Here is a 26277-nt window from a genome sequence, read left to right on the forward strand (position 1 = left end):
TAATATATATATTAAAAGATCCCTTCCTAACATGCTTCCACTGTAAATGAGAAGTAAGAGGTAAGTTTATCTAAGATTAATATGAGGCTTGAGCAGTCTGAATTATTAATCAAATCAAATGGGTACCTTCCAAAGCTAGCCTGTTTTTTTTAGTATGAAATTACCTCTTTAACAAAGAGGGGGAAATTGTAACTTTGGTAACAACTCACTTCAGTTGTCTAGCCTCACATTAACTGCAGATAAACTTTGTATTTTTCAACAGAACAAGGAATGTGGACTTTGTCCACTGTCCCTTACATAGGAGTAATATTATCACATGACCTCTGTTTTTGGCGAAATATGATAATTTGCGATGGACTTTTTTTCTTGACTAATTACGGACGTGGCAGATTCACACGGGATTAAGATCAGACGACCGCCGCAATTATTACAAATTACAAGAGGTCCCCAGGTTATACTAGTCCCGTGCGAATATATCTTACTGTAGTAGTGGATCTCTTTAAGGCATGTATGAACAGGAGGAACGACCTCAGTGTGACTCCTACAAGTGATTCTGAGAGACTTGATAAATACAGGCCCAGAGTTTATCTGTCAGCTGACTGCTACTATCTGTTCATTAACCCGTGTGTGTGTGGGTTTGTGTGGAGCACTGTCCAACCAAACTGGTGTCATGTGTCGAACTGCTGACTGGTTAAGTGGTTGTCGTTGCCTGTTTGGTTGCCTGCTGATGGTTTGCACTGGTTTGTTTTTGGAGGCTGAGGGCAAAATTAATATCCAAACACAATTACATGGCATTCGTTTAGCTGACACTAATGAGGGAGGGGAGATGGAGAGGAGGACAGAGAGGGATAAAGGGAAGCAGTGTTTCTCAGAGAAATGTTCTGTTAGTGGGTGTAAGTAGTGCAGGAATGTCGGTGGTGGTGAAAATCAGTCACAAGCGTAGATCAGTTTGAAAAGTGGTGCATTTGTGTGTGATATTGCATGGATCGGAAAAATGATCTCACTATTCCAGAATTCTTTTCAGAGCCTTTTTAATACGAGAAGTACGAAATATCCTCAATTCTTTTCAAAAATATGTATTCTTTTGTTGGTCTTGAGGGTCCGGTGACAGTAAACACTCCAGTCTGGTACTTCAGAGCCTCTCACCAGTACTAGAACTCAGCATACCAGCAGACTTGTTAAATCAATGCACATTGCCATGTGAGGATAATGTAACTTGTACAACATTTTGTGTTTCATACAATCCTGAAATGAACAGAAACCAATGTTCTGTCAGGACGGTAGGAGAATTGTGCTTGTTACATAATTGTTAATGGGGATGGAGATTAATCACTAATGGCTGTAGTAGAGAAACAGCAGGATGAACGTAGAGACAGAAACAGATTGGAGAGAAGAGGAGGAAAGCAAAACAGATGGACAGAAATGGCAGTGAACAGACAGAAAGACGAGTAAATATGTGTAGGCAACAATTTTGACAATTGATTCATTAATAGGGCTGGACAATACACCTATACACAATACATCGATATGTATTGCAATTTTTAAGTATTGTGATTCTACAAGTACTTTGATTTGATATTACGATTTATTGCTATTTTTTAAAAACGTTTTTAACACTAGATCATGGGAAGCCATGAATCATACACATTGGGACTTTTACTTTGGAAAAATATCTAAATTGATAGAGTAAAAATTTAGATTTTCAGCATGTAGTCAGAGATGTCCTGAAGTCAAATATGTCAGTCATTGTCAGGAATTATTTATAAAAAAAATTCCAGCAACCCAAAAAAAAATCAAAGAATTAAGACATTTCCCTCACAAATTAGTGGTATTTTATTTTTAATTTGTAAGAGACATGTAATGTTTTATACTTCTGGTGAATATAATCCAAACAAGCTCATTTCCATATATGTATTTTGTATATACAGTTCCATTTGTTAACACCTTATTTTGAAAGCCGAAACATCTCCTTCAAACAACTGGATTTATTCAAGTTTATTGCCCAAAAACGACATTTTACAAAATTACATGTGAACACATCATGATAAAAAATGTATTTACCATCGCCCAATACTCATTATATTTTTACTGAAGAGAGCCTGAATGCACCATAATGTGACTTAATGGAACCTCTGTATGTTAGCTGTTCTGGTGCTGCCAACGTTACTAGCCCTCCTCCTGCCGATTTCAACACAACTTTGTTGTTCACATCACAATGTAGCTTTATCAGGGATCGGCGACTAGAAAACATTAATGCCGATCTCCTGATTGCATATTTTACGGATCACGAATCAACTACAGTCCATTACACCACTTTTTGTCATCTTTGTTATTTGTTATGTCATTTAAATTAATTGTGATATCATTATACTTACCCAAATTAATATCTGAGATCTGGAAACACGGTGATATCACAAAAACAAAAGTCAGACAGGTCAAGAAACATGAGGAGTCAGATGATCAGACAGTTTGTAAACAAACTTCCAGGTTAGACAAACTTATATAGAAGAGAAAATGAAGGCCAACAGTAAAATGATGATTCAAAACTGTCTTCTGTAATCATCCATCACAGTTTACAGACCCACTTCCTGCTTCAACTCAAAAAACTCTCTACCTCAGTTCTTATCCTGCATTATATTCCATATTTGACATTTCTTAATCCCCTGGTCTCTATATCTCCTATATTTTATTATCCAGCACTACATCACTTTTTGCACTATATTCACATTTTTAACATTTTCTTCATCTCCTGGTATTTTTATATCTGGTATATTGTTTTTGTACTACTTACTTGTGCCTTTTTACTAATATGTTTGCACTATGGAACTGAGATGCTGGAAACTTGAATTTCCCTCAGGATCAATAAAGTTGCTATCTATCTAACTTTGACCTACTGTACTTACTGTAGTTGTGTGCACACAGTGTTCTGGTGCAGTAGAAATGAAGACTCAAGTTGTAATAAACCAGGATTGTTCTTTGTCTCTTCCTTTCACAATTCTCTCTTCAGAGACAGTAGCTTGCTGTGTGGCAGTCAAGTTTACTGCTGTCTCTCTCTCAAAAATACGCACACACACATGCACACGCACACGCACACGCACACACAGAGGAAATCTCAGCCAGTATCCATGGTTAGTGAAGTCAACCAATCAGTGAGGCAGCCTGTGAACTGCTTTGTTGTGTCTACGTCTCAGAAGGGGAGATCAGATGAACCATCAGATCAACACACCTGAACTCAGCATATAGAAAACATTCATGTTGTTTCAGAAACGAGTCACCTGGGTTACCGCTTAACCAATGAATCTGTCATTCATTCACACATGCTTTTGAGTCAGCAATCAGCCAGTTTGCAGTCATTTTGGAGAGTGTTATGTCGCAAAACACTTCAGTCTGAATTGCGTCTGTACTGCTGCTTGACTGCCGGTGTGCTGCTGCCTCATAGTCAGATGGGAATACTGCAGAGTGAGAAAATGACTGTCTGCTGATGGATGATGTCGCCTCAAAGCTCCCATTTACCCTCTAACTCTGGGTTTAATGCTGAATCACAGTTGCTTAATTTCCTCATTCACCACAGTTTGTTTTGGGGAAATGAAAGCGACTTCCTGTTTCATTCATACTGCGAGGAGGTTAAGGTGTTTAAAATGAGTTTGGGAGATCAAACGCTGGCTGAGATCAGACAACAATCGTAACTGACAGAAAGATACTGGGAGCTCCTCTGAAGGCCTAGTGAAAGGAAAAGAAGCTTTTACTTGTTGGTAAGGATGGTGTAGCAGGTGAAAATGTTGAGTTCTCACAGTCTCACTGATCAGTAGCTTAGTAAACTTTTACCCCCACTTTTATCATCTGCTCTCAGTGGAAACTGCTTATAGTGATCACGGTTACAGTGGTCAACTGCTTTTATGGATCAAAAAGTTTGGGACAGAATCATTCCTATACAAATGCTATTTAAATAATTTGCTTATAGTAATCAAGTAGTCGGCTTACAGTGTTCATTTGGGGTCTTTTCATACATGGAAACATATGGAAACATTTTTTTAAACTATGTTAGACTAACGTTAATTAACTTTTTGTTTTGTCTTTTACTTTACTCCCTCGATACTTTGACTCGCGGAACATCTGCTTTCTGGCTGGATACCTGTGCTGCGTACACACTGATATCATAACGGGAAAAAAGTCATTTTCTCTGAATAAAAAACAAATGCGCACGGGGACCTGTGGTTGAAGCCGCCCTCATCAACTGGATTGATAATGCCTGGTCACGTAATGCCCCCAAAATAAAACTCTGCCGACCGGCTCCTCGGCACACATGCAGACCGGCGCCAATCTCCCTCCATACCGCTACTGAGTGAGAGAACGAGGACCCCGGCAAAGCGGCGCCGTTCTGCATGCACCGCTCGTGCTGCAGAGCCGGACAAAAATAGCAATGTTGGCAAGCAAGACAGGGGAACGTGGTTTGGGTCTTGAGGAGTTGTAGCATTTATTCACGGACAAATAAACTGTACACACACGGCACTGCTACGTTCACAGCTATAACGTTACTGATAATTTCATACTCACTATCGTCACACACATGCTCTGTCTGTCGACCGGACACTCGCTAACATTACGGCAGGCTTGTAATACGGACAGCCTGACGGAGTAGCCAGGCAGACACGCAGCTGACAACCTTGCATCTAAACTAATTGATGCGGTGGAGACTTACTGGGAAAGTGGCTGCGTGTGTCCAAGACAATGCATGCAGCATCGTGGCTGCTACAGTAACTCTCCCGGTCGGGTGAACTGGGGACTCAGTTGCCTGTTTTTACGCATACACTGCAGCTGTCAATAAATGTTAATTTAACCAGTTTGTGCGTCAGGTTATCAATGCAGCTGGGCGGCTTGTTAGGCACTACAACCGTACAGCACCCCTGCACGCCAGGCACTAATCTTGTCGGTTAACGGTTAATGATCGGTTAATGAGTGTTGACTATCGGTCAGAAAAGAAAAGAAAAAATGAACTTCCCTTTTTTATGTAATAAATATACAAATGTCAAATAGATGATAATCTGCATGAGAAATGATGCACAAAAACACAAATTACAGTAATCATCCGCTGATTGTGATCAATTTGACCCGGACAGTTGTGATCACTATAAGCAGTTTCCACTGTATTTGAAAGGACCATGTTTTTCAATTGTACATTTTTACCATAATTCTCATGTAAATACACTTCGATTGGCCAACACAGCATCTTGCCTAATGACGTTGCATTGCAAAAGTTCAGTTAAAACTTTTTTTGCGTAATTATTGCTGGAGCCTCTGCATTGAGTGAGACCACTGATGTGCCAATACAGTGGTCCCATTCAAAGGAATGAGGGTACTGCACAAAGCTGTAGTGTTGCTTCACTTTCCATTTCGCTGCTGTCGTCTCTTGATTATCACTTTTTTGGCTGTCATGTTGCTGATAATGCTGTGAAACAAGCACATGTCAAATGCTTTAATAAATACAGACAGGTGACTTTCACTGGCCTGAGACTAAACCAACCGCCTGCTGCTCACAGGTTGATGACGTCATGTTTTTTTTTATTGGTGTGTGTGTGTTGGACACACTAGGTAAAAGTGTGTGAGAGCCATATGTGAGGTATGTGACGCATACTGTGTGTGTGTGTGTGTTGTTGCTGGGTGAAAAGCTCTATAGTTAGGTCCCTCCCTCCCTGTCTCCAGGTTACCATGGGGACAGGAGGTAACTGTCTGTGTGTGTGTGTGTGTGTGTGTGTGTGTGTGTGTGTGTGTGTGTGTGTGTGTGTGTGTGTGTGTGTGTGTGTGTGTGTGTGTGTGTGTGTGTGTGTGTGTGTGTGTGTGTGTGTGTGTGTGTGCGCGTGCATGCTTGTGTGTGTATGCTTGTGTGTGTATATATAGCTATCATGATCTGTGAATTGGTAGCTTTTTCATAGCACACTGCAGTCGGATAAACAGCGAAGTCAACCAGTCCGTCTCGGCATCTCTTTCTCTCTCTCTCTCTCTCTCTCTCTCTTCTTCCTCTTTCAGTCCCTCCTTCCTCTCGTCAGTGTTCGGTCTGTCTCTCTCTCTCCGGTAGATCGACAGTGGTTTTCAGTCATGACGGAGAGCTGAGAGCTGATGAATGAAACTCCTGGAACGACAGACAGACAGGCCTCAGGCATCCAGATCAGATCGCTAACTGTGTGTGTGTGTGTGTGCGTGTGTGTGTGTGTGTGTGTGTGTGTGTAGGGTAATTTATACCTTACTGTGTCTGTGTGCGTTCTTGCTTAAGGTTTATGCTTGTGTGTTACGTTTGTGTTTATGTTATCTTTTAATCCTTGTGTTTTTCTGTACATGTGCTTGTTTTGTTTGTGTGTTCAGTTTCCTGTACGTGTGTGTGTGTGTGTGTGTGTGTGTGTGTGTGTGTGTGTATATACACTACATTTCTGTGTCTGTGAATATATAATTGATTTAAGCGTATGTTTGTTTTCTGAATGATGATGATGTGAATGAAACAGTTGATTCTTACTGTTTGTGTTTTACTGTCGGGGTTGTTGTTGTCCCATGGATTTGTGCTTTGTGACTGTGTCTAAGTGCTTTTAAACGATGTGAAATGTTGCTGTGTTGTCAATATTATTGTACATTTATGGGCGGTAGAACTACAGTATAGCCTCAGGATTAAATTATAAACCACTAGTCACACAGCCTCAAGTACTGGCAGGAGGAGATGAGTGAGTTCACTGTGAATCAAGTGCAGTGCTACAACATAAGAACCCGTGCAGTCAAGAAAGCATTTTCTTCATAGACTGCAATAATTAATGATGTTTTTTGACAAGGCCTTTCAAAGTTAATGCAATAATAACGCATTAACGCAAATTTGTTTTAACGCCACTAATTTCTTTAATGCATTAACGCAACTTTAAAACAATCAGTTTTAAAGCTAGAGTGAAGATACTGACATCATATGAAACTAGAAAACCTAAGGAATGGTACCAACCATGTTGTACTAGCTTGTTGGGAAGGAAGTTCCAAACTTAAGCTAAATTTTGGCGAGGAAAAACTGGCATGGCAAGGGGTCCCTTGAGCTGAAAATGGGTTCTATGGGTACCCACGAGTCTCCCCTTTACAGACATGCCCACTTTATGATAATTACATGCAGTTTGGGGCAAGTCATAGTCAAGTCAGCACACTGACACACTGACAACTGTTGTTGCCTGTTGGGCTTCAGTTTGCGATGTTATGATCGAAGCATATTTTTTATGCTAAATGCAATACTTGCGAGGGTTTCTGGACAATATTTGTAATTTTTTTGTGTTAAGTGATTTCCTAAAATAACTATATACATACATTTGCATAAAGCAGCATTTTTGTCCACTCCCATGCTGATAAAAATATTAAACACTTGACAAATTTCCCACATTTTGACCTGATAAAAAATGTGTGATTAATTAACAATCGATCGACAGCCCTAGTTTTAACAGGATGATATTGACAGGGTACCTTGAAAGGCAGACAAGGTCAATTATTACTCCTTTTTTTTTTTTTAGACCATAAAGGTTTATTTTTCTTTGTCTTCTCAGTGTAAAGCCTATGAAACATGCCCAGGGGTTCAGAGATGGACACATTAATGAACATGTTTTGTGTGTGTGTGGCACAATAAGCAGGCAAACTAGGAAGAGAAAACGATATTTTGGCATATGTGCTGGGTGATAAAAGACCACTGACCTCAGACTTGAGTAACATCAATATACCGTCAAAATGTGTAGGGGCTCTTTGTAGCTACGTAAATGGCATGGCTCCCAGGATGGCAATGCTGGTCGGTGCACCACATTGGTACAGACTGAAATGGCTCAAACAACTATTAGATGGACTTCCATCAAATGTTTTACATAAACTGGGGAAAAAAAGTTCGGAAACTTGTGTTTGGTGGATTATTTCTCTGTTGTTACAATGCTAAATGGCATTGTATTTTACATCGTTGGAAAGCCTGTTTATTTACCTTCACAATGATGTCCAACTTGTAAGGATCATGCATTTGTGGGATGAGCAGCACAGCTGATTATGTGGGTAGCGCCCAAGAAAATGTTGCCAAAATGCTCTGCCAATGATAAACCACCAATACCAAAATTTTTTTTAATCAATAAAAATGCAATCTTTTATTTCCTAATAATTTGAATTGTGTTTTTTTGCAAATAATCACTATACATGACAACAAAGTGCAGTACAGCAGTGTGTACAATACCCTCCTACCCCCAAAAAAATAGGGCTTCCCTAAAAGCTACAGTGTAATTCGAACACTGGAATTTACCATGCATATAATTTTTTTGTGTAAAATATATCAAACATTGAATGACATCAGATCTAAAATGTTATTATATATACTTATATATATATATATATATATATATATATATATATATATATATATATATATCATGAAAAAACTATTATTGAGTGTTTTATCTTCTTCTTGCTGGCTGAAGGTGACATTCTGGTCTTGTGGCATACAGTAAGCACCAGTATGATGTATAGTTTGAAAATTACTGTTGACGGTTGTGAAATTTCATTATGAGCTGCAGCTGAATGTTTACTGTCATCCTGTATCATATATATATATATTTTTTTAAATCCCTTCAGTCAGTGTCCTCAATGATTTTAAACTTGACTCTACTTCATTTCAGTGATTATTACAGTCCGTCCATGTCTGTTGTTATTGTGACATTGTTTTATTGATTTCTTCACATGTTTTTTTTCTGACACCTGCTGTGTTTGTGTGTTTCAGTTCTACCTGCAGGACACTAAAAGCAGCAACGGGACGTTCATCAACAGCCAGAGGTTGAGTCGCGGCTCGGAGGAGAGTCCGCCCTGCGAGGTTCTCTCCGGCGACATCATTCAATTTGGCGTCGACGTCACTGAGAACACACGCAAAGGTACATGCACATACAGAATATATTCACACACAGTAATATATTCAAATTCTAGTTAGTACACGAACACGGTTTATAGTGGACACATTTTGTGGTATGTTAAGAGATATTCAGAATGGAAAAAAATCCTTCCTCTACCATCCTTGTAGTTGATAATGCACACATAAAACCCTGAAATAATTACACTTGATTGACCCTCGAGAGTACCTTAGGGCTTGTTTTGCTAAGGTCATGGACTACATACTGTTTGCATTTAAAGTGCAGAGCAGATATTAAGGTCAGATTTTCAGCTCCACTAATACTCTTTTCATTCTGGAGACCCAATGTGCATTCAACCTGGCTGCATTCATATGAGTCTTCCATTACAGGTTAGTCCGTGAACATCACTATTCAGTCTACAGTTCTTAACACAACACTGCGAAACCACTGAATTACATAGAAATACATTAGATAAAACTATCACAAAATATATTTAAGTTGCAGCTAATTTTCTCAGGATGATTGTAATGAACAAATGAAGCCTTGTGTGTTGTCAGATTTTAGCTCTTCAACTACAAATCATGTACGTTTTCCTTTTTCGCTGATCATCTGTGTGTATTAATGCTATACAGTTTTGTTGTTTATATTTTTGAATGCATTTTTCCTACAATTTTGGGCAGCCATTGATATCCATTGATTTACTGTAGGGAAATTAGTGGTCAGGCTCTTGAAACGTTATGTTATCTATTACAATGAATCAGGTCTGTAGAACACCACCTAAATTTAGAACTAGAATTAAGTATGTCATTTCCGTGGCCTAGTAAAGTTTAAAGTTTACTAATTTCTTTAACGCATTAACGCAATCAATCTTTTGGAGGTTGTAGCTGTCTCTAGAAAACCTTAGGAGTCCAAACTTGCGCTAAATTTTGACGAAGAAAAAACTTTCATGGCCATTTTCAAAGGGTTCCCTTGACCTCTGACCTCCAGATATGTGAATGAAAATGGGTTCTATGGGTACCCACGAGTCTCCCCTTTACAGACATGCACACTTTTTGATAATCACATGCAGTTTGGGGCAAGTCATAGTCAAGTCAGCACACTGACACACTGACAGCTGTTGTTGCCTGTTGGGCTGCAGTTTGCCATGTTATGATTTGAGCATGTTTTTATGCTAAATGCAGTACCTGTGAGGGTTTCTGGACAATATTTGTCATTTTTTTTGTGTTGTTAATTTATTTCCAATAATAAATATATATATACGTTTTCATAAAGCAGCATATTTACCCACTCCAATGTTGATAAGAGTATTAAATACTTGACAAATCTCCCTTTAAGGTACATTTTGAACAGATACAAAATGTGTGATTCATTTGTGAATAATTCCGATTAACTATGGACAATCATGCGATAAATCAATATTTTAATCGATTGACAGCCCTAGTTTCTATTGAATATTGCAATCATTGGAATACTCTTGAAATCAGTACACCTCGTGAGATCAGCTGTGTAGGTCATACACTCCCACATCAACAGGACAAAAATGTATTGTAGTGTGAACAGTAAAGCAATTATAAGATTTTTAAAGTACAAAGACGTGTGTGATGGAAGCTGCACTCAACCTTCTTTTCATAGCAGCTGGGTGATAGGGTTTAATAATAATAATAATAATACATTTTATTTGGTGGCGCCTTTCTGGACACCCAAGGACACCTTACAAGGACTTTAGGACTTCTCTCCACAGTCTCCATGTTCACTGACGATGGAGAACTCCAATTTCTCCCGACGTGATGTTGACTCAAAACTGGTAACCAGTACTGATGTGTGCATTAACATGGTGGTTGTCTGTTTGTGTTTCCAGTCACCCATGGCTGCATCGTGTCAACAATCAAACTCTTCCTACCTGATGGGATGGAGGCACGCCGACGAAGCGAGTAAGTATTCTCATTGGTTAACACTGATCCACGAATCTTTCATAATGATCACTCTCAAATTTCTCCATGGTTAGATGGCTTGAATTAAAGATTTGTTTCGACTTGTTAATGGAACATTATCATTGGTCAGAATGAATCAACGACTGATGGTTTTAGTAGATCTCTTGTTACTGTAAATGATGCTGTTACTGCCTGTCTGGCTGCTTTTATACACACACACATACATACACACACACACACACACACACACACAAACCAAGTTTATGCTTGCATAGTGATGTGATTAGTGTCAGTCTGGTTGTTGATGAGGATCAGCCATATTGTTGTAACAAGCTGCGAGGGAAATGGTTTGAGTGTGGTTTTTGATCTTTGTAATATACCATTCCACACCAACTGTTGTTGCTGTTGGTCAAGTGGTCATTTGATGTTAACATGAGTTCATGCTGAGTGTTGGAGAATGAAGGATATTGTGTTGACAAATTATAGTACCACCAAAGTGTGTGGTGTGTTGTTCAGTTAAATGGGACGTAGCAGACCAGCAGCTGACCCAGCATGGAGCTTCCTACTGTACTCGGGAGTCCCACCTGTGTGTGTCTGTGAGTTTGTAATTGGCTACTGTAGATTCAGTATGGAGTGTGTGTGTGAGTCCGGGGCACGGTGCCATGGCGGGCAGTGCCATCTGCTGCATTGCTCCAGCTTTCAGTGTGGAAAACACAAACGAGCATCCTGACCTGCATGAATACAGACTGAGATAAGGAGTTCTGGGTCTGCTCTGCTCCTGCTGTCTGTGTTTGCAAACGAAGAGTTGATGTCCTCAGTCTTTGGTCTCTACCAACTCCAGAGGGAAAAATCTGGCTCTTTATCTGCTAAATGTTCCACTTTCTTCACCAGCTAGTCGCTAACTGTGTCAGTCAGCTGTTTGGTGCTGACCAGGTAGTGTACAGTGGGTTTGTAGAAAATTACGCTATAAGAGTGGTGAGAGTGAATCAGGAAAGTAAACTTGTGGGCCAGACGGCTAAACAATGATCTGAAACTCACTATGAAGCTCAGTAAAGCTGTTACTTCAGTTTAGATTAACTCAAATCTCCATCACATCTTTAAATGTGATCTACGATATCCACAGCATTAATATAGCAGCAAACAACTATTAGCTACTGTATGTTAAGATATAGAGGAGTAATGTCTACCTGAGCAGAGAATGAAGTCGCTCTTCCTCTGTGTATGTTGTAATTCAAGCTTCTCCCTCCCCCGGTTAGTTGATAGCTGTACGGAGGCAATAGAAAACTGTTCAATTCAAAGACCAGCTGCTGAGAACACCTGCACAGATGTAAGTGATGTCTCAGATGTAAGTGATGTCTCTGGGTCAAATTTCAGTTAATATAATCTTCATAGAATCAAAATATTATTGATTAATGAAATCAATCAGAACTTAATTATAGACAATCTTTGTAGAGACAATATGGAGGAAATTACTCCATCACAGGCTTACATATCAGTGATGCCACCCACCATTACAATCCACATACTGTATGACAATAACTTTCTCCAGCCAGACTTCATCTTCATTGTCTTTAAGTCTATGCATCTGTGTCTCTATAAAGTGCAGATGGAGAGAGTGGTGTGAAGCTAAATCAGACAGATTTATTAATAGCTGAAGAATGTTTCTGCTCCCCGCGTGTTAGCATTAGCCGTGTGGAAACCTGCCAAATACAGCTTTATACAGTCGCCCTCTGTGTGCCAGCCAAGCACCTGTATTTACACATTAGACCAAATCTGTTTCCTTTGAAAACTTGATTCAATGTTATTTTTCATTACTGTAGGTGTGAACCTGAAAACTCAAAAGAAGAGTTTGATTAATTTTTTTCCTTTTGAGATTTGCAGTTTAAAAGTCAGATAATTAATACAGTAATATCATTCTCATAAGTTTAAACAAAAAAAAACGTGTATGCAGTGTCTTTTAAATTGCTGCAATCTGAGTTCCCTTCGTCCACATCCATTACATTTTATGTAAAAAATAAATAAATCACAGACTATATAAGAAGGGGGCGTAGTCACCGTGACGTCACTCATTGGTTTGTGGACTACGGTTTTGAAGCCTCGAGTTTGGTGACCAAAATGTTACAATAAGGGACGCACCGATACCAATACTGGATCGGATATCGGGCCGATATTGACTCAAATAGCTGGATCATATAACAGTGACAATGGGGTCGATCTATTAAATTCAATTCTATGTTTAAATACTATATACATCATATTCTGTAATTTTAATTCCTGTGTAAGTTTGTAAGTTTTGATCAATTTGTTGCTGCATGAAACAGGTTCACGCTTGAATTATAATTCCAGCTTATTGATTAAACACTGGTATCGGATCGGTACTTTGTATCGGCCGATACCCAAAGCCCAGATATCACTATCGGTATCGGGACTGAAAAAGTCAGATCGGTGCATCCCTTATGTTACAATTAACTTTCATGAACTGAAAACACACTGTGAAAGGGTTAAAGTTGTAAGATGAAAACACGGACAACTCCCAGACCGGTCAACGCCGTGGTAGCAACCATCAATCACAAGGTCTATTTTACTCTAAATGGGACCATAATTTACTAAATGAACATCATGCTGTATTGAAGAAGACTTGAAACTAGTGATTGAGACCATAAACTCATGTTTACAATGTTTACTGAGGTAATAAATCAAGTGAGAAGTAGGGTCATTTTCTCATAGACTTCTATACAATCAGACTTCTTTTTGCAACCAGAGGAGTCGCCCCGTGCTGGCTATTAGAAAGAATTCAAGTTGGGGTGCCCCGGTAGGTCACCTGGTAAAGTGGCCATCCCATCTACCAAGGCTGGATCCTTATCGCAGCGTCCCGGGGTTCGAATCCGACCCATGGCCCTCTCTCTCCCCCTTTCACAAAAACCACTGTCACTGTCAAATAAAGCCGTAATGGCCAAAAAAATAATCTTAAAAAAAATAGAAAGAATTCAAGTTTAAGGCACTTTTCAGACCCGGAGGTTGCCGCCTGAAAAAAATAAAAGCAGTAACAGACTGAAAAAATACCCAACTGTTTGTGAACACACCCATATTATATGTTGTTTTCCATCTAATGCGAAACACCTGCTGTGACATCACTGATGGGGGTGTGGCCAGAGACGTTTAAAAACATGCAGCAGCTTTCTGCTCCTGTGTGAATCAGTGTGGTGTCACATATTTCACATCAATGTTGTTAATGGAGAACAACACAAAAATATCCAATTCACAAGTTAGAGCAGGTTGTGAATTAGAATTATAACTTATTTATTTAATATATCTCACAGTTCCAGTTTTGGTACAGGAAACAAGTTATTCTTCTATCTGGTGAAATATAATCCTACCAGGCAAAAATATGACAGTGGAATAAGGAAGTCAAACCCGTAGCTGTAACACCTTTAAAGTGTTTCAGGTTTAACCACCACAGTTAACCTCCAGTCACTGTTTTGTTCATGACAATAGCTCTCCTTTGTTTCACTTATCAGTCTGTTATCACCTGCCATATTTCCTTAAAACACCCACACTCTCACACACACACTCATAGTCAAGTGGTTAGAGAGGGTGTTTCATTTTCAGAACAATTGCGCTCTCCCAGGTGAGTGGAGCTTTTGCATGACAGCTTGTAGATTGAAGAGAACAATATTAACCCCGCCCCCTCATGCGATGCCGGGTTAGTTATCCAGTACACCTTTAGCCTCACAGACCATAAAGGCAGTGAAAAACCATAGCTGCAGCAGAGAGGGGGGCTTGTTTCCTCACAGTCAGTGCCAGGAGGGGTGGAGCCACAGTAAGTTGCACAAGTTAAAGGAAGAAAAATCAGCTGCTTGGCTCAGAGGAGGAGCAAATAGTAGAAAGAAAGAAAGTTTGTGTTGTGGGATGACTTGACTCACGCTGTGGAAAAGTAGAGAGGAATCAGCTGCTCGGTCTGAAACTAGGAGAGAAAATGAAGTTAGAAGGAAGGGTCCATTGTCTCACAGGAGTAGCTGAGTCAGGCTGAGATAGAGGCCCAACAGTGAACTTTGTCCTGTTTCAAATCAACACCTGACACACACCGGAAGAAGACCTGGCAGGTAACGTCTCTGTTGTCCAGAATCTGAACCAGGATTTTTAGGCTTAGACAGTTCTGATCAGCTGCTGGTTGTTCATCAAGCTTCAGATTTGTTTTACAACACAATGTGAGGCTCCAACTGTTAAAGGGGCACCAAGGGATCCATGTGCTGTCATAAAATGAAGCTGGAAGTCTGAAGTGATTGACATTCGCTAGAGAACGAACAACACAGCTTGTTTCTTGTGTACAGAAGACTGTTGGGTTTATTCATGCTGTCTGCAGATGAAAACATGTGTCCAAACCAGAAGCAGAAGCTGTGTTGACAGAATCTTTTACTCCTTTGTTGTTTCTGATATACAGTAGTCATATACAGTCTCTCTCTGTACAAAGAAGCTGTTCATTTAAATATAAATGAAATATATAATATTAAATTTAGATTTTATATCTGGAACCATTATGTAGAAGAATAAGTGAAGAAGAGAACGAAGCTGACGAGACATTTGATGTCGGCTTTTGGACAGTTTTTTTGTCACTCTGTGCTACCGACATATTTCATTCAATGCTAAATATGTGGGGCCAGGTCAAAATGTTACCCACGGCAGCTTCATGAGTCCTCCACGACAGGTCTGAGTAGTGGTGTGACTGTAAGTGGTAGAAATATCTGAGCAGGGCACAGATGGAAACTACTGTCAGTGTTTTCCATCATCAGTCTCTGCTGGACCGCATGCAAAACACTGAACTAGATCTGATGTGGATGACTGATTCCTGTGGACCGGCTGCACTTTGTGTGTGTGTGTGTGTGTGTGTGTGTGTGTAGGCACAGTTGATGTTCTTGTGAGCCTTAGTTGAAGAGCTGTGAATTTAGGTCATGTTATGCCGTGGGTTTTTTCCATCTTTTTAAAATGTGTTATTTTGGAGCAGTGCTGGTCTTTGCAGTCAGTGTTTGATGAGGACAGAAAATGAGTGATTCACTTAATGCAGATAGTCTGCTGTAAACACCTGCTGTAGAGCTTTGACTTAAGTTCAGTTTTCACGACACCCTGAAGTTTAAGCTTCCATGCAACAAAGGTCGTGAACAGGAGGCGTTGTGGTTGAGGTCTTAAACCCCTAGGCTACAAGGATGCCCCAGCATATTTCAGTTATTGTCTGTGACACAACCGTTCACTTCTCTCGCCTATCAAACAGCACATGACAACACCAATGTTGCGTTCACACCAAGAGCCAAGCAAATTTTCGCCTCGCTTTACTCGCACGAGATGGACCGTCGGGATCATTTATGTTCATTCATATCTGAAACATCCCTGTTTATAAAATCTCTTGAGTTCAGGTTATGTGAAGTTTCATGTTGTCACATTCCTACTGTGAAAAATGGCGATGAATTATGAACTGGCAAAAAAAAATCTCATCATGGATATGGGCCTCCTGCTGTGATGATTCAGTTTGAGTGACAGAACTGCTGCAGGCAGCAGTGATGAATAAGACAACATTATGCACAGTGATTGCCGCGGCGATAAAAATTAAAGTGTGACAGGTCGCTGTGACTGAATGAATGTAGCAGAGTCAAAGAAGAGTTTATTTCTTACCTTGTGTGTACAATTACAACCAGTTTGTATGTCCAGTTTTTAGTAACCCCTTTGCAAAGTATACTGCATGTAATTACGCTTTTTGTAACATTTAGCAGCTCACAGAGACGTATTAAAGAAGACTAGATAAAAGATTCAAAAGCTCTAGTTTCTTCTAAGACAGTGAAGTTTGTAAGACGACATGTAAAGGAGGATTATTTCCTTGTGGATATTTGCAATTCTCCCCGAGAGTCAGGTGATCGACGTGCAGCAGAGCTCAATGTAATGCAGCTCTGAAAACACTTAACTCAGCACAGTGAAATCAGTCGCTGGTGTTTCCTGTGATGGATGATGTTGCTCTGTGGAAGTTAATTGTCACAGTGAAGTAGAACAGTCCCAGCAGAAACCCTGATCTCCGCAGAGAACCTGCACTGTTGGTGCTAAATGTTGTAAGTCCTTTTAAAATTGTTGGCTTAGTCTTTGAGGTGTCTTTTATCCAAATCACTTACCTAAGCTTTGTCCTGGTGTACAAAGCAGCAATCACTAATGAAAATACTTTTCCAACACCACCATTTTATTTTTCTGCGTCTGCCTGTTTAGATTCATATAAACTGACAAGGGTTTTATTACTAGCAAACTTTTTTAATACTTTTGCTTTACTTTACTACCTTTAGTTGAGTTTGTCACTTTCTTGGTCTCCCCCGATTGTTCCTAAAGTAGAAACATTATATGAAATTGTTAAATCCATCACTGTTTGTGTGTGAAGTTTTGTATGTAGCAACTACCAGCTACTGTCAAACCAGTGATTTACTAAATCTAGTTGCATTGTTACAACTTAAGGAATGTCTTAGTGAGTAAAGACCTTTAGTAAAGTGTAAATCAGTAGCATATTTTATAAGGGGCCGAGGCAAAAATCACCTGACAACCGTAGTGTGTGTGCAAATGTGTTTCAGAACTAATAGTCTTATTTAGTGTAGTATTATTGGCATAATGTTTTGTAATCTCATGTACAGTATATTGTGTTCTTTTGTGAAATATACTTTAATGGTACTCACCAGTTTATAAGTATATCTTAAAACCTTTGATGACACTTGTCTGAGTGGATCCTACATGCTAGAACTCTTATTATGTACTAGCTCATTATTATTAAATGGCATTTTGATCAACTCTCAGGTCAGATATGTTGACAATATGCCATATAACCTCTTTTACCAACAACTTTATGTTTTTATATACTGTGTATATGTGTGTGTGTGTGTGTGTATATACTTTCTGTGTATATGTTAGCTAGAGATGCACCGATTGCAATTTTCTTGGCTGATTCTGTTTTGTTTTTTTTAAGTCTCACCTGACTCTATGTGCCTCAGGGTTTCCTCTAAATAGACTGGTGACCTGTCCAGGGCGTACCTCACCTCTCACCCAGTGTGAGCTGGGAGCCCCCTGTGGCCTTGCAAAAGTTAAACAATTATTGTTGAATGGTGGAAAAATATGAAATCAAAAGTACTATTTTGTTATTAATTGATTAATTAAGTATTTGAAATATTTGAATATGAATCTCTTATGTTGTGGCAACTTTTCTCTTGTAGAATAACACATGTTCAACATATTACACTTGTATTATGACCTTCCAGAGAGAGGGTGGTGGTGGTGTTATGTCCTGTTTGTTGTTTGAAGGAGCTGCTGCCGTCTCCACCTCTCCTGCTGGTCGGTAGTTACACATTAACAGAGTCGGCTTATATTTTGCCCGGAGTCAAGTTTACCTTCATTCCTGAACTTTGACTATTTCCAGGTAAATTCTTGATTACCTTCACCCCCACTAAAACAAACCTGCATGGCCTTGTGTGTTGCTGTTAGATACAATGCCTTGAATAAATAGCTCCACTGAATGGCAGAGGAGGCCATGTTCATGAAGGGCAGAAACTGAAGCTGGCCTATTTTCCACATACTGTCACTCAGTGTTGACTCAGTGTTGATTTACTGCTCATGTAATCGTAACTCATAAATGTGTCCATTTGATTGATACAACAGCTCATAGTGACCATATTAATACACATAACAAAACAGGACAATCTGTGTTATGTCATATGAAACACCTGGCCTGTGGTACAGCACCGTGTCTGTGATGAAACAAGCCACCTTATGGTTGAAAAACGTTTCATATTGTATATCGATTTGTGATGGATTTGGTTCAGATCTTTGATTTTAAAATGGACATAGGATGAAGGCAAACATTGTATGACTTGCCATTCGTAAAGCTGACTACAGGCTCATTCTGTATTTCTGAAAACTGGCTTCAGGCTGCTCCGTACGAGTGACCTGTGACATCGCTCATTGACTTTAAAGCTGGTGTAGTTTGGTCGGAGCAAACATGATTAAAAACAGTCACTATATCCTGTCTGTAGTGCGTGAGACAGGTAATCTGAAAAAGATCATGTGTCTCTGTGTCCTCCTGTGTCCTCCGTTACTCCTAATGGCATCGGCAAGATTTCACAGACCGGAGGAAAACAACCAATCAGAGCCGAGCTGGAGCCTGCCGTCTCTGAGCAGCTGTCAATCACTCGGAAACTCTGAACAAACGGTCAAACTAGGCAGCGCTGATCAAATATGAATCAATATTCTGTTACTGTAATGCCTATTACTCACCTCAAATGTTTTCAGAAACATCTAGTAGTGTGCTGTTTAGATGTAAAATTAAAAAGTTTGTGACCCGGCAGCCATGTTGAGATCAGTTGAGGAAATACCAAACACCGCCCACCAGCCAGAGCAAACTTTCTCATTTTACAGCTAAACAGTACGCTACAAGATGATTCTGACAACAGTTCAGGTGGGAAATAGGCATTACAGTAACAGAATATTGATTCATATTAGATCAGCGCGGCCTAGTTTGAGTGCTTGATCGGAGGTCGCAAGGGATTGACAGCTGCCTCCGTTGAATGAACAGCCAATAGGAACGCTCTCTCTCTGAAATGACCTGTGATTGGCCAAAGTCTCCCGTCACGGGCTAGATTTTTTTAAAGCCTGAAAACAGCCATGATGAGGTGTAGTAGTCTAGTTTTCTCTCAGAACACTTGAATTACAATATGCTGAAAGGTTATTATGGAATTTTTGCCCAATGACACCAAAAATATTCTGCCTACTGCAGGTTTAATGCTTGACTGACGGTGTCTGATGTTCAGCCACTTCCACACAACAACCTCAACACACTGATTTAACACAGTTAACAGCCACTGCAGTGTTTATCTGCCTGTCCTTTTTGAGGCTGTAGTTTAACTGTTGTTAAGTCATCTCCAGGCTCTAATTGAAGCTGATATTGAGTCTTGGAGTTAAACTACTTCATTAATCAATTCGCTACCAGGAAAAAAATCAATAAACTAGATAAGATGAGGTTTGTATTTAACGAGGAGGTACAAGCACGAGTGTCACAAGACCTTCAAGAGCCACTTTTTTTTTCTTCTGTCGCCGTGGTTACTCCACGTGTCTTCCCTCCTTGCTGTTTCCATGGTGACAAACCTGTTTTCTCCTCGTCTCTTCCTCTTTCAGTGTCATCCAGGCTCCGTTACCACTACCTGTAGACAAGGTAAGAACAGAATTGTGCGTGTTGTCGTCGTCCTGTCCTGTGTGCAAGTTGTTTGTCTGTGTCTCAGATTTACATGTATGCATGCTCCTCAGTCACAGAGCCGAGTTTGTGTGTGTGTTGGCTAGTTTTCACACACATAAGTAGTCTTTGCGCACACACACACACACACACACACACACACACACAAACAAACACACACACAGAGTGGAGTAGTCAGCTGATAGAGGAATGCAGGGATTGCTGCCAGTTTCTGCCGCCGCACTACAGAAGTCATTCATCTGGTTCAGGGAGCAAAGTTTTTTTCCCATCGTTCACCCCGAGTGCTATGTGTCTTTAGGTGTCTTTAAGACTATTTAAAGTTCAATCAAATAGCTTTTCTGTCTGCTACATTTATCATTTTTTTTGTTTCATGATGGCGCCCACTTGTTCTGCATTAATTTGATGGAATAATGATCCAGTAATCGTCTCCAGTATCCGTTCTATCACAGGCAGAGCAGATGGTCACACTGAGCCAGACAGCAGCCTGCTATACAACACAAGAGCCACAGACTCTGAACAACAACCCACGTTAGCTTTCCTGCGAAAGTCTCCTTCTTACCTGACTTATTGTACAAAACATGAACACACATCTTGTTCTGCACCATAGCTTGTTGAACGAGCGATCAAACAAACATTCACCGGGGAAAAAGTGCACCGCTAACGTCAGTTTGCAGGCTATATAGCTAAATAGCTGCTCACTCAGCTGCAGCACATTAAACAGCATGCAAATGTACCTGTACAATAATTATAAAAAAAACATGTTAAAAGCACTTTTTTTTTTTTTTTACTATTGACAGATATCAGATTAAACTCCCAAATATTAGGGTGGGGCGATATGGCTTATAAATAATATAAATATTTTTAGGCTATATTGTTATATACAGTACATCTCAATATTGTCTCTAAAATAACATAGCCGTTTGATTTAACCCTTTGATGTGTGCGAAGAATTGTATGATTGAATGTTTTCCCATGGTCTAGTGTTAAAAAAGTTAACAAAAATCGCAATAAATCGTAATATCGAATCGCAATACATGTAGAAGTGCAATACTTAAAAATCGCAATACATATCGAATCGGCACCCAAGTATCGTGATAGTATCAAACTGGGAGATGGGTGTATTGTCCCAGCCCTAGTCTATAGTAATCAGGCTATAGTTGTTGTTATTTAAATTTGTCACATGCTACTTTACCAATCAGGATAGAGCTGAAGGATCTCAGTGTATAAAGAGGACTTCATCAGACCACACTTGACTAAACCAATGAATCACACCTTCCTGTCCCACACCATACCAAGTCCATCCAACACATGGAACACAGAACCATACCATACTGCAGTATTTCAAATGAATCCTGCAATGCAAAACCTAATCATGCCACAACACACACATGTTGTATTGTACTGTATCATTTTATATCGTACGATACAGTGCCAGGCTAATTGTTAAAAGTCCATACTGCACCTTAACACACTGTATACGTACCATGTTAGCTTTCTGTTAGCTGCCTCGCCCTGTTCTGTGTTTCCCTGCAACAGTGAGAACAACAGGGCCTCAGTGTAACCTGTCTGAGGAATGTAGGCTCGAGCTGACGATGTGTGTGTGTGCATGAGTGTGTGTCAGGGAGGAGCTGTGATTAGATTTGAACCACTTCTCTAACATAATTAAGTGTTAAAGCAGGATCCTTGCACCTCCCGGGTCCCAAAAGACAGACATACACACAATGAATCACACATTCAGAAACACACACAGACACAGACTTAAAGTGGAAATGTACTGCATGCACAGAGAGAATGTGTGGTTTTTGGAGAGGACTACATGTAGCAGTGGCTTCACCCCAAATGGGTCATGATGCACCTGCTTTTACTGCCATCAGGCTTTTTTAACATTTAGATCAGGTGAGAAATAGTTCTTTCATTTTTGGAAAAATGCTTTAATGTTAAGATGACATTAAACTCTGTTGAGTACAGTACATACTAGTTGGAGTCAGGACTGGCTTAGTTTAGCATAAAGACTGGAAAAAGGGGGAAACAGTTAGCCTGGCTCTGTCATAAGTTAAAAAAATACAACTGCCAAAACATCTAATGTGTTGTGGAGTGCTGTGCTTAAACTATTGTTGATTTATTCCTTTAAGATGAACACATGAGTGGGACAGATGACTGCTGTGTGTGTAGTCTTGTAAGACAAGCTCACTGTTCCACCAGTTTGATCATTGGCAGTTGTAGTTTTTAAGGCTTCTGACTTTAGTGCTGGAGATTCAGGGCCCATCCCCGGCACTCCTGAGTTATGATCAGAATACCTAGACAGTGAGTGTGTGTGAGATCTGTATGCATCCATATATCTCTTCCCTGGTTTGTGTCAGGCTGTCTGTGCTCCTGTCATCTGTGTGTGTGCAGCATAAGCTTTAGACCTCTGTGGGTTTGCATCTGTTTGTCCACCAGCTGATTGAACTCCAGACAACTGTCAGTACGTTACCATGTTGTGTGTATGTGTGTGTGTTTTCTAGGTTGCCGCCAACACTCCCAGTATGTATTCTCAGGAACTGTTCCAGCTCTCCCAGTATCTACAGGTAACACACCGACACCTACTGGCCATTGTGTGGAACTACACTAAAGATAATGAGGCAGTAAATCTGAGGGGGAGTTGCACATACAAGTCGGTTCATGTTATAACACAGTTTTAGTGTTAATCACGCAACCTTACCTGCTGTGAACATTTTCAGTGTGGACAGAAGGAAGAGGAGGACAGGAACTCTGCAGTGTTTCTTTGTTTCATTAATCAGAACTGACATAATTATATAGCGCAAAGCATATACAGTATTATCCATTTCTCATCAGAAAGTCATACTGATAAAAAATAAGAATAATGTGTAGTTTTATATACATCTTATTTACTTATTTTACTTTCTGTATTTATCTGTACTCTATCTGTCCTTGTACTGCTGCAGCAACTGAATTTCCCCTCTGGGGATCAATAAAGGTTTATATTATCTTATATTTAGAAAGAGGAATAATAAAAAAAAAAAAACCTTGTTCTCTTCAATATTAATGACCCTGTTGCTGTTGTTTTTTCTTATTTGAGTCATTGATTGCCCACCTCTCTTTCTTTCTGCCAGGAGGCCTTACACAGAGAGCAGATGTTGGAGCAGAAGCTTGCCACTCTGCAGCGTCTGTTAGCCAACACTCAGGAGGCCTCAGAGAGCAGCTGGCAGGTAGGAAATACCATTATCATTCTTTAGCTCCTGTACTGTAACACAGAGAAGTACAAATGACATGATGCATCTTCTGAGTTGTAACTCAGTTGTCAAATCGGCCGACGCTACAACCGTTGAGCACCCATATACTGACATTTATGTAAAATATATTCAAACGGCCCCCGATGGAGCTGACCATGGATGTATAAAGAGAACGGAGCTGATGGGAGAGCTAGCGACGGACTTGGCGAAGTTAGCGGAAGTATAACACGTGTGACTACATCTGGTTTTCAAAATAAGGTGTTAACAAAGGGAACTGTGTATACAATATACATATATGGAAATAAGATAAATCCGATTATATTCACCCAAGTATTAAACATGTTGGGCTACGTGTCCCTTATAAATTAAAAAAGAAATACCACTAATTTGTGGGAGAAATATCTTTATTCTTTGATTTTTGCAATGCTGGAAAAAATGTAATAATTAATTCCTGACAATAACTGATATGTTTCACTTCAGGACATATCTGACTATATAAAGACACAAAATCAAACACTTTTTCTCTATTAATTTAGATATTTTCCAGGGTTAAAGTCCCTCGAAGTATGATTCAACTTTTTTCCCATGGTCTATAGTGTTAAAAAAGTAAACGGAATAAATCGTAATATGAAATCGAAGTACTTGTAGAATCGCAATACATATCAAATTGGCACCCAAGTATCGTGATATTGTCCTAACCCTACTGTAAATTGTGTGTGGATCCTCACCAGGCTCTGATTGATGAAGACCGTCTGCTCTCCAGACTGGAGGTGATGGGCAGTCAGCTTCAGGCTCACTCTAAGGTAATAATCACACTCGTATGACAGAGTATCTCATGATAGAAATAACAAATTCTCCTGCAATAAATGGATCAACTCAGTCAATTATTACAATTAAGTCATCATTATCATCCACTTAAACAAAATCCTCTCCTCTTCTCTGACAGTCCCAGACGGAGGACGGGATCCGTAAGGAGCTCTTGGCTCTTCAGGAGGACAAACACAACTACGAGACGACGGCGAAGGAGTCTCTGAGGAGAGTCCTGCAGGAAAAGATCGAGGTGGTCAGGAAGCTGTCAGAGGTGGAGGTAGGACACACACATATACATACTATGCACACTCTATCATGATCATTTGTCATTTTGAGGCATCGGGCTCATTGTTTTGTTTCTGCTGTCCTGCAGCGCTCGCTCAGTAACACGGAGGATGAGTGCACCCACCTGAAGGAGATGTCGGAGAGGGGCCAGGAGGAGCTGAGGGAGCTCGCCAACAAGTACAACGCCGCCGTCAACGAGATCAAAGAGCTCACTGACAAGATTAAGGTACCTGGTCTGACACTGGAACATAGGTGTGTGATGTTACTCTAAAGTTCCGTTTCCACCGCAGGAACTTTCCCTTGGAACCAAGAACCTTTTGAGGAACTTAGTGCGTTACGACCGCAGGGTTCAGGGTTTAAATTAAGTTCCAGAGACATTTTCCAGGCCTATTTACCCCGAAAAAAAAGGCCCTGGTCGTGGGGGTAGTATTTTCTGAAAGTTCCGTAACTTTCGGGGTGGAGTTTGCAGTGATGAACGTCGCTGATTTGGTGAAACACACACACAGCACCGCTGCTTCAACTGTACCGCTTCATTCATAAAACAAGGAAGTACTTTTGTATCGATTTAGGACGAGTGGAGAACATTTCTCTTTGTTTGATAACATAACAAGTAAAGTTATGCTTTGCTGTCGACTTCAGGACTTAAAAAAAAGAAAAAAAGACAGAGAGAAAAAGAGAGAGAGGGATCGTGCGAGCAGGTTGAGAGGGAGAGATGTAGCGCGGCGGTGCTGTAAATGAGAGAAAGAAAAGTTATTTTCTGATTGTGTCACGCTGTTAACGTTCTAAAGCACAAATAAATAACCATCAAACACTCAACAGATGATTTACTGTGGAGACGGACGCTCTTAGTTTCATTTTTCTCCGCTGTATTTCCTTCATTACATCCAACCTGCATTTGATAACTAACAAACAATAGATAAAAATAAATACATTACAAGAACATTGGCTTTGGACAAAAACAATTCCTCGTCTGCCATGTTCCTGAAAATAATAAGAGACGTCTTCCGCCATGTACATGTACATCTGGCATTGCCCCATCTTCTTCTTCTGTTGAGTTTTTTGGCGGTTGGCATCCATAAGTGTTGCATTACCACCATCTGCTGGACTGTCCCTCGCCCCATCTATTCCAGCATTGCCATGGTATGTGTGAAAAGGCGCAAGAAGGAAATGTTCCCGAATGTAGTGCAGGTGTGAATAGTGAAAAACACTAGCCGTCCCTGAAAGGTTATCCCAGTAATTTACCGGGAACTATGTGTGAAAAAGGCTTAAATGATGTGGGATTTAATTTCCCTGCAATAATATTTGATTTAATACTGTTAATATATTACATTTTGCAAATTGTTTGGAGCAAAATATGATTTATACACTGTTTAGTGCTTGCTTTTATTATAGCCTAATTGTTTTTTAATAGTTTTCATTTTTCCTTTCTCATCCTTTCTGTCCTTTTCCGCCCTTCTGACTTTGAATTCTGTCCTCCTGTCTCGCCTCATGTCTCCTCTAATCCTCTCCCTCCTCTACCACTCACCTTTTTCTATTTACTTGCTCCTCATGCCCCTTTTCTCCTCCTTTATTCCCCTTTCCTGGTTTGTCTTCTTCACTATTCCATCCCCCTCCTCCACCTCCTCTCCTCCTCCAGGCGGCGGAGGGCCGGCAGGAGGAGCTGACCCAGCGGGGAGCGACGGAGAAGAGGGAGTTGGAGATGCGGATCGAGGAGATGGAGGAGAAGGAGCAGGTTCTCCAGGCTCGCATCGAAGCTCTGCAGGCCGACAACGACTTCACTAACGAGAGGCTCGCCGCCCTGCAGGGTACACACACACACACACGCACACACACACACACGCACACGCACACACACACACACACACACACACACGCAC

The 26277-nt window shown here is 40.2% G+C and overlaps 1 protein-coding gene across 20 annotated transcripts in view; it reads left to right on the forward strand.

Moving 5' to 3' along the window:
• Positions 1 to 26277, forward strand: part of slmapa (sarcolemma associated protein a) — a 76096-nt gene that overhangs the window by 22357 nt on the left and 27462 nt on the right. For 19 of the 20 annotated variants that reach the window (XM_037749003.1, XM_037748928.1, XM_037749401.1 and 16 more), the window contains exons 3-11: positions 8759 to 8906; positions 10741 to 10813; positions 19997 to 20033; positions 22577 to 22639; positions 23186 to 23281; positions 24037 to 24108; positions 24252 to 24392; positions 24489 to 24626; positions 26037 to 26205. In XM_037749003.1, the coding sequence (XP_037604931.1) occupies positions 8759 to 8906; positions 10741 to 10813; positions 19997 to 20033; positions 22577 to 22639; positions 23186 to 23281; positions 24037 to 24108; positions 24252 to 24392; positions 24489 to 24626; positions 26037 to 26205 (937 nt within the window). Of the gene's footprint in view, positions 1 to 8758; positions 8907 to 10740; positions 10814 to 14637; positions 14917 to 19996; positions 20034 to 22576; positions 22640 to 23185; positions 23282 to 24036; positions 24109 to 24251; positions 24393 to 24488; positions 24627 to 26036; positions 26206 to 26277 lie in introns of those variants that run through there. The other variant, XM_037750181.1, reaches the window with a different exon arrangement.

Source organism: Sebastes umbrosus, chromosome 1 (genome assembly GCF_015220745.1).
Source record: "Sebastes umbrosus isolate fSebUmb1 chromosome 1, fSebUmb1.pri, whole genome shotgun sequence".
Classification (NCBI taxonomy): Eukaryota; Metazoa; Chordata; class Actinopteri; order Perciformes; family Sebastidae; genus Sebastes; species Sebastes umbrosus.